The sequence below is a fragment of the Myotis lucifugus genome, unplaced genomic scaffold (assembly GCF_000147115.1).
Source record: "Myotis lucifugus unplaced genomic scaffold, Myoluc2.0 scaffold_113, whole genome shotgun sequence".
Classification (NCBI taxonomy): Eukaryota; Metazoa; Chordata; class Mammalia; order Chiroptera; family Vespertilionidae; genus Myotis; species Myotis lucifugus.
The window spans coordinates 8,347-28,884 of record NW_005871161.1 but is presented as its reverse complement, the minus strand read 5'-3'; the positions used below and the strand labels follow the sequence as shown (position 1 = coordinate 28,884).

Genomic DNA, 20,538 nt, shown 5'->3' with positions numbered 1-20,538 from the left:
AGTGTCCAGGGACAGGGTGCCAAAGAACAGACCACACACACACAGAAAAAATGCAGTGTAAATTCGGATAATTGCCCTGGGAAGGAGAAAGGGAAAAGGTGTGGCATGTTTGAGGATGACGAAGGAGGCCAGGAGCTGGGTGTATTGAAGAGAAGGAAAGTGGTTGGAGATTCAGGGGGGAAAAAGACAGGGTTTTGCAGTTCACATAGGAGTTGGTAAACAGTGGCAGGCCAAAAGGTAGTATTTCATCTGAGTATGGTGGGAAGGCATTGGAGATTTTTTAAGAAGACATGGTTTTCAGAATGCCCACTGGTCTTTTCTTTCACATTCGAAACACAGCTCTCTAAAAGCCAACTTAAAAAAAAAATAGAACATAGACTAGAAACCCAGTTTTCCCCTGCAATGATCAGTTAGTTAATTGGAAAATCCAATTAAAATGGGGACTCCTGGTCTGTGGGTGAGATAGGTCTATGCCGCCCCCATTTCATTTTAATTCTACGCCTGTACACGCGTCGGTCGGCATGGTTTCAGCGCAGGGTCAAAGGCCGGGCGGCGATGCTGCGTGGAGCCCTCCCTTTGAATTGCTCACGAAGCCGTAAACCCAGGGCTGGCTCTACGACTGCCGCTGGGCTTTCTTGGAAGTGGGGCCTCCGCCGGCTACGGGATTGAGCTCTGTGATTCCCACAACACACAACGGGCATAAGCAGGTCAGGGCAAGCACGGGGCTCTGGGTACACACGGAACGCCCTGGGGCGAGTCGGTGCTTCGGGCCAGGAGAGCCCAGCCCCTCTGAGCAGCAGCTGCTGAGCTTTGTGCCAGGACTGAAAGGCGCGGTGGGTCCAGCGAGTCCACCGGGAGCGTCCACGGTGCAGCCGGACGTCAGCCACCGGCTGTGCTGGGCCGCAGGGAGCTATGGGAGTGCTGTGCGTGTGTCCCTTGGCCCCGGGGGAGGCACTGTGTTATTTTAAGTGAATTGGGTGTTCATTTAAAAAAAATTCTTTTTTTTGTTAATGCTTACCCAAGGATACTTTTTCCACTGATTTTTAGAGAGTGGAAGGGAGGGGGAGAGACACAGAGAGAGAAACATCGATGTGAGAGAGACACACAGATTGGTTGCCTCCCGCACGTGCCCTGACCAGGGTCTCAGACCGAACCTCCAAGATACATGCCCTTGAGCGGACTCAAACCCAGGACCCTTCGGTCTGAGGGCCGATGCTCTATCCACTGAGCCAAACTGGCTGGGGCTGGGAGCTCACTGTTTAAAGAACTGGGTGATGAATCCTTTTGTGGAACAGAAGCCGTTGTCCATTCTTCCGTGGGCAGAATGTGAACTTGTGTGAGTTACATGCGTCCAGAGAGGCACACTCGCAGCCTCTGTGTGCAAGGGATCTGGCAAAGCCTCAGCCCTCGAAATACCAGCGTGGGAAGCGGCGGGTTTTCGTTCCTCCTGCTCCCCAGTTCCCTCCGGGGGAAGCCATCCAGCGATGCCAGCGAGAGATAAGGGGGAACATAGTTTATGGGGATGAGGTCAACGAACTTCCTCCCACGGACAGAACAACAGGGAAAGAAATCTCCGAGCAACAGGCTCTCCAGTCAGTCCAACCAGATGGGCCGAGCGCGGGGCCTCCGCAGCATGAACCTCTTGAACCCATCATCCTTACAGGAGCCACCTCCCTGATGCAAGGAAGATCCCTCCCACTCCCTCTCCTCACCCCCCGGGGCCGGCTCAGCCCCCGTCCCAGCTCAGGTCCTTGTCGGCCAAGGTCAGGGGCCTTCCTCCCGTGACGCCGTCTCATCACTGTGCTGCCTAGTGAGCCCCATGTCCGTGAAGGAGGGTCCCACGTGTGGGAAGGGAAGGGACTGGAGCTGCTGACGGACTGTGTCGGCTCTGAAGTGTGGCCGTGGCCCTGGACTTGCTGGAGTGGGGGCTGGGCCTCCCCGCAAGCCCCCGCCAGCGCGATCTAGGGTGGTGGGATGGCCGAGAGGTGAGGTGGGGGCGTCACGTGAAAAGCCAGCCCCTCTCTCTCTCTGCTGGACAGCTCAGCGGCCCTGGGACCTGCCGCGTCGGACCTTCACGCTGCCACCGCCCAGGGCCAGTCCTCACGGAAAGGCAGCTTGCAATGGCCACTTAGAAACGGCCGGCGTCCCCTCCCCTTTAGACGTGGCTCTCGGCGCCTCTGGCCTCGGTTCTCATACCTTCCACAGAGCCAGGGCCTGAAGAACTGCAGGCCTGGAGCCAGCAAGTAGCTCTGTGGTTCTGACGCTTTGGGTTGCCCTGGACCGGGAAAATCCCAGCCTCACTCAGTAGCGTGATGCACTTCTCGGTACAATTCACGAGGCCCAGAGGTCGGGGACGTGGTTCCCCGTCATCGCAGCTGCCACGCCCCCACCCAGTCTCACCCCCTGTCCCCTCCTCCACAGAAAGCACACTCCATGCCATCACACGCGCTGAGTCTTGGCCCCAAACACCCCTCCCCCTCCCCCTCGGGCTCACCCAGTCCTCTCCCAAGGCCCATGTCAATGTGGTTTCCTCTCTGACGTGGCACAAGCTGCCCTCCATGTCCTCACCCAGAACAAGCTGCACCACTTTCTCCTCCACCGTCAGCACTTTGTAAACATTTCTATCCTTCGACATCTGTCTGTCTGTCTGTCTATCATTAGTTCAAGCTTTTTATTTTTGTGTTGACATCTTTGCATTTCCTGTTGGACCGCGAGCCCCATGCCAGCATGGCCGATTTCTCCCTCTCTTACCCCAGCACCCATTTGGGGTGCGGCCCAGAAAGCAGTCAGCAAGGGTGGCTGGTGGACCGGCTCGTCCTGACCTCCTGTTTACCACCATCCTCTGAACTATATTCACATCCAGAAACTGAGCACACAGCCGTCCCTCAGGCTGCATGGCTGTGTGTTTCCCACAGTCCAGGTGCCCAACCCAATGACACGGGTCCTTTAGAGGAGAAGGGGGGGCAGAGGGAAAAGCCGGACAGAGGGGCGTGCGGAGGACGTGACTCACTGTTGGTGGCTTTGAGGACAGAGGAAGGGGACCGTGCATGGTGGGCGCTGGGCACTAAGAATGGCCTTCAGGTCGTAGCCAATGGCTGTGCCACAGATCTGTCCCACGGGGGCCATGGACAGAAGGTCCATCAGCTGTACTCAGCACCGCGTAGGCAGCCTCAACATAACAAGAGCACCGTCTTCATGGGGGAGGGATTCTGGTTGGGGCTCCTTGGATTTCTCCAGCAGTGCACTGTTCCTTTAACTCCTGCTTCTCCGCCTCCCCGTGCTCCCTCAGCCTGGAAGTGCTGGCCGACGCCCAGTATGCCTTCGGGCTGCCCTTCCACCCTGCCTACGGGGGGCAGTTCACTCCGGAGGAGAAGCACACAGCGCTGAAAGTCATGCAGTACTTCTCCAACTTCATCCGATCCGGGTGAGTGGGCCGGGGGCCGTCGCTGCGCACCCCGCCCCTCCAAACCCAGGGGCCGCGTGATGGACCTGCAGGTGGCAGACCAGTGTGCTGGCTCTAAACCCCCTCCCCCCAGACCCTGCACCCACAAAGGCATCCCAGAGACTAGCGAGGGGGTCCCGATAAGAGGACACCAGCACAGAGAGGGGCACGCGGCCTCCTGAGCGTCCAGACCCCCAGAAGGGCTGTGCTGGTGTTGCTGGGTCCTGAGCTCACATCTCCCTCCCCTACAAATGGCCTGGGTGGAGTCGGGGCCTTCCCACCTGTAAGCATTTGGGGTGCAGCCGTTAAGGCCACTCGGACGCCTAAGGATGAGTGAGTGGGTGGGTCCTCAGAGACCAGGTGCGATCGAAAGTGATCCAAGGGATGAAAGGAAAGACGAGTCTCCCTCATGCGTGTGTCCTGCTTCTCCTTCCCCAGGAATCCCAACTACCCGCACGAGTTCTCACGGAAAGGGCCTGAATTCGCAGTCCCCTGGCCCGACTTCGTCCCTGGCACCAACGGGGAGAACTACAAGGAGTTCAGCGCCCAGCTCCCCAATCGACGGGGCCTGAAAAAGGCCGACTGCTCCTTCTGGTCCAAGTACATCCGGTCCCTGAAGGTGCCTGCAGGTAGGAAGCGTGGAGCTGGAGGGCCAGGGTGAGGGCGGGCAAGGGTGGATACACAGCACCTACTGTGCGCACATTGTGCATTAGGCCTATTTGAGCCTCTGGGAGCCAATGGGCACTGGGAGGCCATCAACACCTCTCTCTCCTCTAAGAGCTCACAGGTTGGGGAGGAGGGTTCCTCTCTGCCAAGGGCCTCCTGTTCCGTGGGGACAGGAGAGGGAAGTGAGAGAGAGAACACTGGCGGGGGGGGGGGGGGGGGCCCCTTGGGAAGGCTTTGGGACAGTTGAATGGGGAGAGGAGGTAGGATCTGGACCCTCAGCCTCGCTGCCCTTGGAAGACTGGTCAAACGTCTTGGAGAGTGAGTTCTGGCCAGGGGAGAGGCGGGCATTCTTCCTCTTTCTGTTGCAATGGACTTCCTGTTGAAGAGAACTTCCTGTAGAAGAGAACTTCCTGTTGAAGAGATGTTACAGAGACGATAAAAGGATCTGTCATAAGGGCGCTAGGAATATTGAGATAAATCCGATGCCCTAAAAAGCTTCTGGGAGTGACGTGACCCAGGGGAAGTCCTTCAGTTTCCTGGTGCATGCTGGGAGCTGCAGGAAGCCAGGGGGCCTCCCAGGGGCAGGTGGTGCTGGGCTGAGCTTTGCAGAATGACGGGAGGTCTTCACAGGGAGTCCAATGAGAGTGGAGCGTTCAGCAGGGAAGTGACCTCGTCCGACATGTTCTAGACTCTCAATCCCACTTTTACATTCTAAGACCCAGAGGCTCTCTGGTGATGACCCCGAGTCCTGTCCTGCCCTTCGCAGGTCCCTCCTGCCAGCAGATCTGAAAGTGCCCCCTGCAGGGAACTCCTGGGGAAGGAATGTCCCTCAGAGCCGGGGTCTCTTCTGGTCAAAAAGAGTGAGGGAGGGAGAAGTCGGGTCAGGATCGAACCAGCCTTGCCCTCATGTTTCAGATGAAGCCAAGGATGGGCTGTCAGCAGGGAGTGAAGAGGAGGAGCAGCCGGCTGGCTCTGGCCTGAGAGAAGACCTCCCAGATCCAGGCTCCAAGAGCTACAGCAAGTGACCAATCCCGAGACTTCCACCCACCCTGCCACCCCCCCTCACCCTTCCCCTCCCCCCACCCTCAGGCTGACACCTGGGCCCCTTGTTCTCTGGAATCGCCCCTGGCTTTCAATAAAGTGTCAACATGCAGTGAAACAGCGGTGACTCTGATGTGTTCCTTCAGGACTGCCCTTGGGAGATGCCGAGCTGTGGATTCATCTTCTCACCTTCCGCGTCTGACTGAGTTCTGAATCCCAGGCTGCTGTTTCCTCCCGTCAAATGGTTGTGCAGCATCCTCTGTGCGCCAGGCTCTGTGCTGGGGGCTGGGGAGGCGAGAGCCCTGCTCTCTCACGGGAGAGGGGGGCAGGTGAACAGAAGTGACACAGGATCTGGGGACCCATGGAGGGCAGGCCCCAGAGTCCTACCTACGTGTTAGAAAGGATTCTCTCGTGAAGGTGCTAGGAAGGAGGTAGGAGGCCAGCGAGGCTGGTAGGAGGCTCAGAGCCGGAAGGAACGCCAGCCGGCCAGGTGCAGGGTCTGGGGTCAAAGGCAGATGCGCCCTCCACCGACTCACAGCCAAGCCCCTCCCACCGGGACCTCCCGTGTCCCTACGACACTCGTGCAGGTGGTTTTCTTCCCTGTCCCACAGGTAAACACTCAGGGCTTCATCAAGGCCCGAGGGCCTGGCAAAGGCCACGGTCAGGAGCACAGGGAGCAATGGCGCCTGAGACCACGCTGGCAGGTCTGGCCGGGTTGTCCTTCTCTAGGCCATGTGGATGCGGACGCGTGAACTGGTGTCTGCGGTCACTCCGATGCCCCCTGGGCTCCTGCTCTTCTGTCTGCTGAGGGCGGGAGGTGGCTTCTCCTTAGACGGCCTGTTTGCTCCTTTTCCACCTGGAACATCCCTCCCAGCTCTTCCATGGCAGCTCCACCCTCTCAGTCAGACCGACAGGTGGCATCTACTCATGGGGGGTCGGGAGCCTACTTTCTCTTCTGGCTCCTGAAACCTGTGCCGCCCGGATGCCGGGGGTGGGGGCGGGGCACAGGGGGTTGCTCGGGTCATTCAGTCAGGCAGCTGCTGAGTCAGAAGTCCTGCTCCCGTCCCATCTCACATGAAAAAGCATATATTTTGCTTTCTTTAAGGTGGGGAGACTCACTAGGGTGAGATAGAAATATATACATTTCCTGAAGTTATAAGCACAGAGTCCAAAGGAAAAAGAGGGAGAGGAAAGAGAGAGGAGAAGAATGGAAGGAGGAAAGAAGGGAGGGAGAGAGGGAGGGAGGGAGAAGAGCAGGAAAGAGGGTGAGGGAGAGAGAGAGAGAGAAGGAGGAGGAGAAGGCCACTCTAAATGCTAGATGAAGCAGGAAGCCCCACTATAATATTATAATCTGAAATAGATCACAGTTTTAAGCAACCAATGAGCTGTAATGAGAGAGACTCTGATCTGAAGACCCGGGGTTGTCTCATGGACCAGGAGCGTACGGGGCGGAATCCCAGTGCCTGCTCGGCCTGGGAGCAACGTGCACAAGGTCTGATGCGGGGAACGAGTTAACTGGTGTGCAGGGGTTGGGGTCACCCCACGGAGCGCCCACGGAAGGCATAGGCGAGGTTGCAGCACCAAGGAGATCTGAGAGCATGGACGACCGAAGAAAAGAAGGGAAGAAGAGGGTGTAAGGGTGTGCACACACACTCGCTGTTTAAGCAGCAAGCTTAGGGGGAGGATGGGATAAGAAAAATACCGTCTTTAGGACGTTGACAGTAACCCACAGAAGAAACAAGAACGATGCCCTTGCCCAGCCTTGGGGTGTGCGGAGAGGCTGTGGGACCGGGTGAACAGGAAATCAAGGTGTAGAGTTGCTCAGTCACACAGAGGCAAGACTCAGACACGCAGGCACGGGCCGCCAAGTGAAGAAGCAGACGGTTGGAGGAAGTGGCTTCTGCAGAAGGGGTGATGGCAGGCAGGGAGCCCCAGGGGGCCCCAGGGGGCCATTCCTTAAGGACAGGTCTTGTTCCTTTGAAAATATAGATTTGGGCGCCCTACCTTAGACCATTTGTTCTCAAAATCTGAGGAACGGAAACCTGTGTTTCCCACAAGCTTCTCCGGTGACTTTCACGCATGCAGACCTGCCTGGGGACCGCTGCCTGATGGCCTGGGGGGGTCGGGGGGCGCTGCCCTCTTAACGCAGGACCAGTGGGGACCGAGGCGCCCCTGAGCCCCGGACACGCTGCTGTGTGTTCGGGGACCCGGCAGGAGCAGGACCTTGCAGCTCGCGCTACTGCCGCCTCCTCCTGCCCCCAGTGGCTTCCAGCTCAGGAGGAAGTGACTCAGACCAGTGGCAGCTCAGCGTGAAGATCTTCACTCAACACCTCGGTCTCTGCCCCACTGATGCCGAGGCCACGCTGACCATGTGCTGCCCTTTCACCTCCTGACTTTTCGGCGACCCTTGCCCTGCTGCTGGGTGAACTCGGCCTTCCTGCCCGTGGCGGAGGGGGCGGAGGGGGCGGAGGGGGCGGAGGGGTCGGAGGGGAGGGGAGTGTATGAGTCTTCCCGGCTGTCCCCACACACATTGAGTCAGCCCGTCCCATCTGGACAGGGATAGGCCTTCAGGGCATCTCAGGATGCAGGAGGGAACACCAGCGAGGGGACGTGCACTTCTCTGTGTTCTCAGCCTCGTCATGGCGATGCGGGGCCAGCGTCCTCCAGCTCAAACGTCCTGGGTGTTGTCTCTTGGGCCATACTTTCCTGAGAGCTGGTCCAGGGCAGAGACCACGTGGCCTGGCCTTCGATCCCTCCTATTTCCCGTTCCCACCTTCTCACGGACGGGCATGTGCTCCTGACCGTGGCCTTCACCCTCGGGCCTTGCTGAAGCCCCGCGTGTTTACCTGTGGGACAGGGAAGAAAGCCAACTGCACGAGTGTCGTAGGGACACGGGAGGGCCCGGGCTCGAGGGCACTGCGGCTCCGGGAGCCCCGGTGGGAGGAGCTTGGCTGTGAGTCGGTGGAGGGCGCATCTGCCTTTGACCCCGGACTCTGCACCTGGCCGGCTGGCGTTCCTTCCGGATCTGAGCCCCCTACGCTGCCGAGGGCTGTGAGGAGTAAATGTACGAATATGCTTCCCTCCTCCACGAGAGCATCGGGGACACAGCCCCCTCCAGAGGCAAGTGTCGTCGCTGAGAACGCTATTCCCTCCCTGTAACTGGAGGGACCGTCCCTGAGGACGGGCGCGTTTCTATTTGGATTTGTCTGCGCTTTTGCACGGCCCTGCTCACTGCTCACCAGCCTGTCAGCACCTCCCTTGTTCCCGGTTCTCCGTCAGGCTGTGGTCTGAAGCCCGCAGCTCATCACTTTGAGGGAAGGTCTGTGAGGTCACCGGGTCATCGAAAAGAGGAAGGAGACACCTGGGCAGCCAGCGACATGTAAATTCCCCCGGAGGAGACTCGGGGCCGGCCCACTCGTCACCACGGTCTCCCCTGGGTTCGGCAGAGAACTCGGGCAACCAGACCAGGGACCGCAGGCCACTCAGCTACCCCCTCCAGCTGCCTCAGGAAACCCCAAGTCCCTCCGGAAGGTCACAGAGGCAGACAGCCTCCCCTTCTGGAGGAAGAGGGAAGCGACCCTTGAAGGGGAGGGTCCAGGACGTGGTCCCAGAAGGTGTGGTGTTGCCCTCCATGGACTGGGGGTGTCCTGAGTGACCCAGACCAGAGAGGAAAGAAGGGGCGAATCTTGACTGAGGGGTGTAAGTTGGGTGACCTTGGGCATATTATGCAGCCTCAGTTTGCTCATCTGCACAATGGGATGCCCTTGGACATGAGAGAAAATGCATGAAGTGCCCCTGACACATGGTAGGTTCCATAGTCGGTGTCTCCTCCTCCCCTCTCTCCTGACAGTGCCAAGTACTTGGCGAGCCCCCAGCACACGGCGAGTGCTCAGCGAATCCTTTTTGAAAGAAAGGACAGCTCTGTTCTCCCAGCTCAGTCTCCCTGAGCTGGAGTTCCCCCAGTGGGACAGAACCCACTGCAGAGAGTGCGGGACTGAACAGTGACCCTGCAAAGGTGTCCCGGCCCTGATACCCGGACCCCAGGAAGAGGATGTTTCCTGACCAGGTGGACTTTGCAGGTGCGATTAAGGCCAGAGAGCTTAATCCAGGAAGGCTTCTGGGTCCTTGAGTTGGAGCCCACGGTGATCACATGGTCCCTGAAAGCAGGGCACTTCCTCCGGCTGGAGGCAGGAGGGGAAGGCGTGGAGATTCAAGGGTGAGAAGACTCCGTGTGCTATTGCTGCCTCCGAGATGTGAGGACAAGGACAGAGGCCGCTAGGACCTGCAGTTGGCCCCCCACCAGCAACCAGCCAGGAAATGGGCACCTCAGTCCTACAACCACAAGGAACTAGGTTCCGCCTTCAGCCTGAAGGAGCTTGGAAGTGAATTCTTTCTTAGAGCCGCAGTAAGAAAGGCAGCCGTGATGGCACCTTGATTTCAGCCTGATGTGACAACCCGTGTCAGACTTCTGATGTACAGGAACTCTGAAAGAATACATTGATGTTAGTATAAGCCCATTTGTTTTGCCAGCACTAGAAAGCCAATTCACAGAGCCTCCGGGTTGTGGAGATGTCAGAACCACCCAGCTCTTGGCTAATATACGCATTCACCAAGTGCATCGGAAGTGTAACCCTCACCACCATTTGGGGGTGTCCGCTGAGAGCCAGGCACCCTGCCAGTGGCTCCCACCTACCTCGCCTCCTTAAACGTCACGCCGCCCTTTAAGATCTCCTACTGTGCGGCCATCAAGGCCCAGGTGCCGGGCAGGGTAAATGAAGACCAAGACCTTTTAACTGGGAGACTCCTGGGGGAATTTCATTGGGAACCTCATGCAATAAGAATTCAGTAATGTTCCCAACAAAAGTCAGGATTGCCCCCTCCCCAATTCCAGGAGCCCCATGTTGCACAGATGTTCCAAGATCCTTCCCACCGATGCCATCCCCTCACCCCTGGTTGATGCCTCATATCCACAGATGGGGTGCAGGGGCGGGCAGGTGGGGACAGGGAGCAGGTGGAGGAAAGTTTACTGGGGAGAGAGCTCGCTGCTCCTTTCACCTTGAACTTAGACATGCCCCGACCTCAGGTGCAAGTCTTCAGTTGTGGTTTCCCACGCCACGAAGGTCGCAGCCCCCCGTCCTCCTTTCTCACCCCACTTCCTGCTCACGGGGCTGAATCTGGGTCAACGGTGTGGGCTCCTGGTGGTTTAGACTGAGACCTGCCAGGCTCCATCAGTCAGCCGGGCCGGGAGGAACGGAGAGTTGCCCGCGTTCAGGGGTCTCTTCCTTAAGGGTCCCCGGGTGTGTGCGGAGGGCGGCCGGCCGGACGTGCCGCTGCGAGCTCGTTCCCAGTGTTAACATGAGGTCTCTGCCCCGATTTAAGAATTACTCGGACCCGCCTGTTCCTGCGGAGGAAGTGAAGTCGGGGGTTATGTGCGTTGCTAGTGTGGTCGGCAGTGTCCAGAGGAGACGCTGCAGTGAGACACGAAGGGGAGGACTGTGTCGCGCAGTAAATGACACCCCGACAACGGCCGAGCCAGACCGTCCTCATGTCATTTCAGGGGTGAAAATCCTTAGTTGTGGTTCCCATGCCACAAAAGTAGCAGGTTTGCAGCCCCGGAATGCAGAGGAGGGAGGAATCCCGCCGAGGCCACCGCCTGGAAGGGGGACCGGGAGGGACCTAGAGCTCTGACATGAGGGCTGGAGCCCCGAGCGTCCGTGCGAGGCAGCCCCTGTGTAACCGGAGTACGAGGGGACTGTCAAGCAGCTCCTTGAAGGATGGGCTGATGTTCATCACGCAGGGGTCACAGGGGCTGCTGCTGGCCCAGGGCCCATCATGGGGCAATGTGAGGGTCTGCCTGCAGGGGATGCTGGAGAACAGTCAGAGCTGACCTTGACCATCTCCAGCCGAGTCCAGTCAACACAGTTCTGCTATGGGCCCTTCGTGGTCCAGGGGCAGGAGGTCAGCGGGCTGGGCAGGAATGGAGGTCCCAGGAGAGCATAGGCCTCAGGCCAAGTCCATCCCCGACGCCTCCGGGCCCAGCAGCTGCCCTGTGCAGCCCTGGCTTCTCAGCTCCCCTGGCACATCGCTGGGGACCCGGTCCAGGCGGGACAGCTCCGTGCAGGGGACAAGGGAGTCTCCAAGGACGCCTCCTCCCCGGTGACTTGCCTGGCCACAGAGCCGCCAGCCAGACAGCAGATGACATCACACCCACAGCCGCAGCTGGCTCGCCGGTGACGCCACAGGCCCCAAATAGCTCTAACATTTGTTAGCAGTTAGCGAGTGAGCCGCCCGGCCACCGTGGGCTGCAGCCGCGCTCACTGTGCTTCTGGAACCGCCCACGGGAGCTCTTCCCGGCTGCGTCTGAGATTACAGAGGCGTGGCCACCGTGACCGAGAGCAGACCAGCAAAAAGCAAAGGCAGGAAGTACCCCAAACCCTATACCCACAGGCCCGGGCAGCACTTGGAGTCTGCCCTTTCCTATGGGTTTAGAACACGTTCCCAAGCACAGAGTTATGTCGGCGTTTAAACAGAAGTGCCCACAGGCTGCATGCTGTGTGTAGCTTACCTTTTGAAAAACCTCTCAATCCAATGTGTCCACTTACTGTGTCATTAATTACTCTTCTGAGTCATTTTTAGCGACAGTGTATTACACTAGTACAGAAGCTGTTACCAGTACTGGCACTAGCATTATGGCTCTAGTACTGAATCTGCTACAAGTACTCGTGTATTACTCATTACCCTAGTACTAGCACTAGCATTATCACTCTAGTACTGAATCTGCTACAAGTACTAACATGCGTATTACTCGTTACTCTAGTACTGGCACTAGCATTATGGCTTTAGTACTGAATCTGCTACAAGTACTAACATGCGTATTACTCGTTACCCTAGTACTGGCACTAGCATTATCACTCTAGTACTGAATCTGCTACTAGTACTAACACGCGCATTACTCGTTACCCTAGTACTGGCACTAGCATTTTCACTCTAGCACTGAGTCTAGTACCAGCACTAGCATTATTACTCTAGTACCGACCCCAGTGCCAGCACTAGTATTGCTCTCGTGTTACTGTAGCCCTGAATCTTGCGTCGTTGGAGGGAGGTTACTCTGATAACCTGAGTAAAGGTCACAGACAGTCCAGTTCGCCCTTGGGATCCCCAGTAGCATCCCAGAGCCGTGCAGTGCGCCCCCTGTGAAGTCTAGCGGTCAGTTTTCCTCTGATGTCGGAGCACATCTCTGTTACTTTGCTTAGTCACATAAGAGAAGTAGATGGCTTGCATTTATAGGCATATGCTTTTTAAAGTGTCTGTATTTTCACCCTGCCGTATTCTTACCACTTGCCTCATGCATAGAGTTAGATAGTCACAAGTTCAATGCGAACGGGGTGCAACTTTAGTTTCTACTTTGCCGGACACTCCCCTGGGGAGCACGGACAGCCCCCCCCCCACCCCAGACCTGGGATTATGCAGAACCGTCGTCCTGTGGAATGTCAGAGCGTGAAGGGACATCTGGGATCAGCCTGTCCCCTCTGCCATTTGCTAGATGGAAACTGAGGCTCAGAGAGAGGAAGGGACCCCAGCAGTGGCTGGGCCGCCTGCTATCAGGGCCTCCTGCAGGGCTGGCGGGGACCCTGGGATGATGTAACGCGGCCCCAGCAAGCGGCTTGGCCCAGGGTCTGTCGGTGGCCCATGAAGCCACCAGGTCTCCACCTCTGGCCTCCTTGGAACAAATGCTGCCTTGTCATGAGTGTTCACAGGGCGTGGATGTGCCTAATTCACCTTCATAGGCCAGAGCACAGGTTACTACCCATTTTACAGATGGGAAGACTCAGGCTCAGAGAGGGCGAGTGACTTGTCCAACATCACAAAGCGGATCCCCCCCGTCTCCTGGGAGTCGTCATCCGACACCCACTTTCTGATCACATGGACGCCCTCTGACCCACCGTCACTCCGTGTTTCAGAAGAAGGTGGGGAAATGGAGCCGCTTCTCCGGAAGTGGAGTCGCAGGACCTCTGAGTGGCCGTCGTGGCGCCAGGACACGCTCTGCTCCAGGCAGTGACCTCAGGGCCTTTGCTTGTCCGCATGGGGCACTGACGTGACTCAGGAAAAGGGGCCCCTCTGGCAGGCCCCGTAGGCTCATGCTCGGGGCAGACGGGAGGTGGATGCTGAGCCCAACGGGAACTGGGCCCGGGCTGCCGTGTGGGACGACTTCCCGGGCCTGACTCACTCATTGGGGTTCTCTTCCCACGACCGCAGGGCCTGCCGCTCTGACTGGCCGTGTTTGTGGAAGTCACGTTGTTCCTCCTTAACCCAGTGTCCAGGCTTCCCAGATGCAGAATTCCCCCAGCCGGTCCCCCTCCTCAACCCGGCACTCACTGGCGGAGACCTTCGTCCCTTCATGCAGGCAATGAGCTTGGGGGGTCAGCAAGGGGGGCCCCTCTACTGACCACGCAGGTGCCAGGTCCGGGGGCCCCCTGGTCACGGGTTGTGTGACTTCTTCCTTTTACATAAGCACAGTGTGAGTGAGCGGTGACCCTAGCTCTTCATGTGTGTGGGGTGGGGAGTGTATTCACACGTTGGGGTTGGAGGTGTGTGTCTGTGTCTGTGTCTGTGTGTGTATCTATGTGTGTGTGTGTGCACATGTGTGGATACAACGTGCTGTGGTTGGAGGATGTGTGTGTGTGCACGTGTGGACACATGTGCTGGCTGGAGGCAGTGTGCAGTGCTGACGATGCTGGGGCTGGAGTCCAGGTGGGTTGGGACGGGGAGAAATTTGTATATGATCTGAGATTTCTCAGGCTGCCTGGGGCCAAGCGGTTTCCTCTGCCGCTCAGAACCAGCCCACGTGGCCGGTGGGGCGGGGGGGGGGGGGGGGAACACCGCTGTGGGCTGCCAGCCCCTGACGCATCCCGAAAGCCCGCAGGCTGCCAGGGGCGACCGGGTCTCACGCCCGGTCAGCTCTGCCCCCCAGCAGGCTGTGCCTCCTCGGACCCGTGTTCCGTCCCCACAGCTCAGAGGGGCCATGGAAAGCTTGATCACACCCATCGCCCCGGCCCCTCCTCCTGCCGGTCCTCGGCCCAGAGCACAGCTCGCTCTGCCTTGTGTCCTGTGTTCAAAGATCTCCCCTCCTCGCCCTGGGGTCCCGGAGTGTCCTCCACGCCCGCAGGTCCTGGATGAAGGGTGCCGGAGGAGGACCCTCAAGGTAGATGTAGAAACAGAGGCAGGCAGCTCTGATGTCAGGGCAGGTGGGGGTCCTGCCAGGAAGGAAGGTGGCATGAGCTTCTTTCTCGGGCAGAGCGGCTGCAGAAAACCATGCCCCGTCTGCTCGCCTCACATTTAAGTTTGTCTCCAGGACAGACACCTCTCCCGGCATCGCCAAGGCCCACTCTGTATGTCCACTCAGGCCGTCTCATGAGCTTCTCGCCTATTGCATCCCAAACAAGCTCTCAAGGCTTTTTTGCCTCTAAGGCTGATCATCCAGTCTTGCTCAGCTCTGTTAATGACATCATCATTCATGAAACTGCGGGAACCAGAAGGAAAGGTGAATCATCCATGGGCTTCCCTCTTCCAGCTCCGTGCAGTGGCCTAAGGTCATGGGTCTCTCTTCAAGATGCAAAAGCCAAGAGACCGTGAGCTCTGACGCATTATCAGCCAACTCGGGCCTGGCCCTGGGTAGGCCCTGAAGGAGGAAGGCGGCGGGAGGCGGAGGAAGGTAACCTCGCCATCAGTCTCGCCATCGTGGAGCTGGGGCAGTGGTGGGAAAGGGGTTGGCGGGAGGGTACTGCTGGAGTTCTCATCTTGGCCTGATCGTGTCCATTCTGATTGATCTTTCAGACCCGGCCTGTGGACATCCAAGTTATAGCAACAGTTAGGCCCCGATCATTTATTATGTAGCAGAATACGTTTTTGAAAGGTTCTCATATTTGGCGCCATAGTCGCTTAAATGCATGTATGTACTCACATGTGCAAAAAATATATCCATTGAGCCCCTGCGATGTGGCTACACTCTTTGGTCTTTGTGGATTTAATAGTAAAGATTACAGAGTCCCTGGACTTCTCAAGCGTAGTCTGACGGGGAGAGAGACAATAATAAACATGGGCAGTGTGTGTAGTATTAGGTGGGTTACAAAAGGCAGGTAAAGGGGCTGAGAGGAGGGAGTGGGCCATGTTCGATCTGATGGTCGGAGAAGGGTCTCCGGGAAGGTGACCGTCCACCACACATGTGTGTTTAGGAAGTGACTCTGGTCAGCAGCTTGAGTTGATATTGGAACCTTGAGGGCATAAATGAATAAGAGACAAGGGCTCGAGAAGTGTTGGGAACAAAGATGAATTTAGAATCGAGGGGAGGGGAGAAGAGAGAGGCCAAGCCACATGGCAGAGAGGCTGGCCACCGGGTGAGAGGAGAGAGGAGGAGAATTCCATTGCATTTTAAGTTGTTTGTATCACTGTGAGTGAACTTCCTGCCAAACCCTTCAAGCCTGATGGTAAGTTTTACCAACACAGAGGTCGTGTGTGTGCGTGTGTGTGCGTGTGTGTGTGTGTGTGTGTGTGTGTGTGTGTGAAGGAAAGAGCTGAGTCCCAAGTGGGAGTCCATCCCAGGACAAGTTGCAGAATAGGGAACAAAAACGCAAAGGTGGCAGGGGGTGACTATTTGTGGGAACAGAAATCCGAGACTTGGAAAACCCAAGAAGCTTCCTGGAGGAGGCACTTCAGGTGTCTCTTGTATAACAAACCACCCCAAATTCAGTGTCTTGGAACAACCATTTTCATTTTCTCACAATTCCATGGCTCAGGAACCCGGGAAGGGCTCAGCAGAGCGGTTCATCTCCGATCCACACGGCACCCGGTGGAGCAGCTGGGGCTGGAGCACCGCTTCCAGGACGGCCGCTTCGAGATGGCCCCTCTGCCGGGCGGCTGGAGGCTGGGCTTGGGCGGGCACCGCTGCCTCTCCACCTGGTCTCCGGGCCTTCCCAGTCGGCTGCAGGAGGAGACTTCCCATCCTTGTAACGGTAAGACCCCAAACAGTGATGCCTTCTGCACTCTTTTGGTCAAATTAGAGACAGGCCAGGCCAGATTCCAGGGGCAGCGAAATAGACTCTACCTTCTACCAGAAGATTATCAAAGAATCTCCAACCATTCATGATCTCCCAACGGAGGGGATGCCCAAGGCCGGGAATATTCTCACGCTCACTGAACGCTTGCCAGGTGCCGGGGCACTGTTCTGAGCAACTCACAGGTAATAGCTCCCTTAACCTCCATGGCAACCCCCTGAGGTAGATGTAATGATTGGCCCCATTTTAATTTATGAAAAGTGAGGCTCAGAGAGGTTGAGTCACTGGCCACATACCACACAGATAAACAGTGGCCCAACCAAGATTGGAACCAGACCACCTGACCCACCGCCCACCCCGATTAGTATTTGGGGGGCAGCCAGGTGAAGGGGCTCGTGAAAGAAGATAAGATCAGGGACGTGTCTTCTGGGCCAAGAGGACAGGATGAGCCAGGTCTGGAGGAAAAGACGGACAGGAGAGATGGGAGGGAGGGCTCCAGAAGTTAGGGGGGTCCCGGGGTCAGGAGACAAGGCATTCAGAGTAGGCCCAACACTCCAGGAATTCGGTCAGACTTTGAGGACAAAAAGAAAACTGTGTGGACCCTAAGAAAGGGCGGGCAGTGGTCAGGTTTCTGTGTGAGGCCCATCACTCTGGCAGCCGGGAGGGGGCCCTGGAGGAGGCGGCTCCTGGGGAGGTTGGATGCTTTGACCTCCTCCAGCACCTGGACTGGGGAGAGTCGTTTCAGGACAGGCTCTGCAGGGCAGGGAGGGGCTCCGTCCAGCACACATCCTGCCTGGACCTTGAGCCCTTCCCGGCCCCTCGCGGCGTTTTCTGAGATGCTGAGTAAATGGGTTCGGAAACAGGACACTGGGCTTCTCCCATTCGGGCAAACAAAAACAGAGAAACTTCTGAACCCGGGCTTTGAAGCTCTGGGCCAAACCCTGAAAGACCAAAAAAAAAAAAAAAAATTCTGAGCAAATAGCATTCTTTTCGCCCATGTTTACTTGGCACCTTCCCTCGCCCGCCTTGTCCCTAACTCCCCCCTCCTCCCCTCCATCCAGGCAGGGCAGGCGCCTGGGGGAGGAGTGGGCATGTGTGGCTCCCCAGTAGCTGCAGGCAGGCGGCCCCTGGAGGGTAATGGAGGCGGAGCCACGGGTGGCAGAGGTGATGGACAGCTGTTGAAGCCTGGCCTTATAGGAGGGCATCATGGGTAATGCAGTTTTCCTGGGTTCAGTCCCGAGCCTGCACTTCTAGAGTGGGGAGAGCTCAAACAAGCTCAGTGCCCAAGGATGGGGGGTTGCTCTCTTGAGTCTCAGGGGGTCCCCACCGGGGGCAGCAGGCAGCCATTTCCAACCAGGCCCTCCCAGAACGCTGCAGGCACAGAACTGTGTCATCTAAAACGTCAAGAACATATGGGTAAAGCAGCATGACCTCGGCTTCTAAATATGCACGTAACATAGTGTCTAAAAAGTGCCTAAAGTCACTCAGAACGGTGACAGAGCTTATCTCCGGGAGCACATCTTTCTACAGCTTTTGAATTCCCTCTTTACAATGCTTCTTTGATAAGCAAATATTATTTTTAAAGAAAGACAAATTATGTATTTACATACGTACATATACACTCCCATGCACACACATACACACATAAATTGGTATTAAAATAGCCAGCATTGCCCAGCCGGCGTGGCTCGGGGGTTGAGTGTCGACCTATGACCCAGGAGGTCATGGTTTGATTCCTGGTCAGGGCACATGCCTGGGTTGCGGGCTCCATCCCCAGTGTGGGGCGTGCAGGAGGCAGCTGATCAGTGATTCTCTCTCATCATTGATGTTTCTCTCTCTCCCTCTCCCTTCCTCGCTGACAGATGTATATTTAATAGTCAGCATTGCTCCATGCGCCTGACATTTGTCCAGACTCTTTCTCAACGTTCTCTTCTAACCCTCACAGGAGCCCTTCCTGCGCTGTTCTTAGTCGTTGCCATTGACAGAGGGAGAACTGGAAGGTTGAGTGGCCTATGCGGAGCACCAGCGAACATCCGTGGTTTCCCATGGACGTCCCCCCTCCCTCCCCTCCAGCCCCTCCCGTGTGCCCAGCGCTGAGCATCTGCCCCGCATGTGGGCCGAGGTGAGCTGTGCTGGAACCAGCCTGGGCTGTTTTTCCTGGGGAACATCACATTGTGCTCAATTTGTTGAAAGAGACCAGGTCCCCCTGACCTGGCAGCTTTCTCTGGGGCGGGATTGGCTGAAACTCCTAGAAAATAAGGGGAAAGGAAACAGCAGACGGTTTATCTAACCCAGATCTTCAGAGAAGACAGGACGCATTGTGCCCGAGGGAGGCGCCCAGGCCGGGACAGCGGGACCAGGCCCCCGCCCTGGCCAGGCCGCCCACGCAGAGCCCAGCATGCCCCGGGGCCTTCAAGGCAAATGGACTCGGTGCCATCCCGCCAGGGGCTGAGGGCCAGCGGGCCAGCAGGCCAGCGAGCAAGGGGGCTGTCCCTCCTCCCTCGTCCCGAGGAAGGAGCTGAGGTGGTAAGATAAGTCGGGGCAGAAGTTTCCAACCCCTCCTTTTATTTATTTATGTTTTAAAATATATTTTTATTGATTTCAGAGAGGAAGGGAGAGGGAGAGAGAGATAGAAACTTCAATGATGAGAGAGAATCATTGATTGATGCCTCTTGCACACCCCCTTCTGGGTGGGGATGGAGCCTGAAACCTGCGCATGTGCCCTGACCAAGAATCGAACCTGGGACCCTGTGGTCCGCAGGCTGATGCTCTATCCGCTGAGCCAAACTGGCTAGGGCCCAACCCCTCATTGTACATGACAGGAAACGGAGGCCCAGAGAGGGGCCTCGCCGCGAGGCAGTGCCGGGCGTGCTGCAGAAATGAACGCCCGTGGCCTGGGCCCTAAGGGAGGGCACCCGATCTTGGCGCCAGGCCCAGGGCTGCATGGACAAGACCACAAGCTTGTGGCCGCACGGACGCCACCGCCCGCGGGAGGAGCTCCGTGTCCCCATGTCACAGAAAGGAACACGGCGCCCTGAGCGGTGAAGACTCGCTCCAAGACCCCATCAGCGGGGGTATTTGAGCTCTTCCCTGTGGTTCGTACACAGGCAGATGCACAAGTAGAAATCGTCCTCAAGCCCGGCCGGCGTGGCTCAGTGGTTCTGCGTTGACCTATGAACCAGGAGGTCACAGTTCGATTCCCGGTCAGGACGAGCCCACAGGCCCAGGTTGTGGGCCCGATCCCCAGTAGGGGACGTGCAGGAGGCAGCTGATCCATGAGTCACTCTCATCATTGATGTTTCTCTCTCTCTTCCTTCCTCTCTGAAATCAATAAAAATATATTCTTAAAAAATAGCCCTCAAGTCAGAGCAGGGGTCGGGTCTTCAGGCCCAGTTAGTTCCTGCCACACCAGCCGGGGGCCCTGTCCTCCCCGGGACCGCAGCCTGGGCCAGTTTCTACGCTGCCCTTTTGATTGCCGAGTAGTGTCCCCGGCAACTGTCAAGTTGAACCGGGAAAGGGCGCCGGGCTGCTCCCAGTGGGCTCTTCTCGCACAGACAGCTGCCTGAAGGGCCCTGCGCAGCTCTTAGGCAAACAGGCCTTGTCCCTCCGCACCCTCTCCTCATCCTCCCTCCCCCACCGCTTCCTCCTCTCTCTCTTCCTCCTCCTTCTTTTTCTTTCTCTTAAATGTGTGCTGCTGCCCGGGTGCACACAGGGAGGCAGGCGGGATTTTCCAGGCCAGGGCTCTCTCTCTACTGCGTTCAAACCGCCTCCCTGGGACCATGTTGTTCCCCCTCCTCCCCCGTCCTGCCCCCGTCTCTCCCTCCCCCATGCAGCCTCTCTAGCCCTGTGCCCTTGAACATGTGCATGAACGTGCAGCTGGGAGCGCGCTGTGTACCCCAGTCTCGCGCACAGCGGGGTGCTGGCTGGCGGCCTGGCTCCGGCTCACTCCGCTCTGCTGGAGGGGCTCCCGCTGCCCTGCGCTCATCTGTGAGCTGCTTCCGTGGACGCACCGTCGTGTCCACTGTGTCCCTCCCGCTCCCCCAGCTGGACGCCAGCTGCCTCGGCTCCTCCCCACCACGAGCGAAGCCAGACCAACGCCGCGTGGAGTCTAGGCCTCCAGACGCAAAAGGGCATGAGACGCGGCTTCCCTCGTGGGGCTTGGGAGAACCCGGGAGGCCATGGTGACAGGCGTCCCAGCTGCACGCGCGTCCTCAAAACTCGGTTACATGTACCCAGGGGGCCCCTCAAAACTCGGTGACATGTACCCAGGGGGCCCCTGAGATGAAGGGTTTCCTGGAAGTTGGACACAAATCGTTTTTGAAAGAAGAATGCGTGTAC

General features: G+C 57.6%; 1 protein-coding gene across 1 annotated transcript in view; it reads left to right on the top strand.

Annotated features, from left to right (window-relative positions):
• TG (thyroglobulin) overlaps positions 1–5,159 on the top strand; it is a 154,923-nt gene extending 149,764 nt beyond the window's left edge. The window contains exons 40-42 of the mRNA XM_023757773.1: positions 3,290–3,424; positions 3,881–4,071; positions 5,024–5,159. Coding sequence (XP_023613541.1) covers positions 3,290–3,424; positions 3,881–4,071; positions 5,024–5,133 — 436 coding nt within the window. The 3' untranslated portion in view covers positions 5,134–5,159. The remainder of the gene's footprint in view (positions 1–3,289; positions 3,425–3,880; positions 4,072–5,023) is intronic.
• Positions 5,160–20,538: the final 15,379 nt, after the last annotated feature.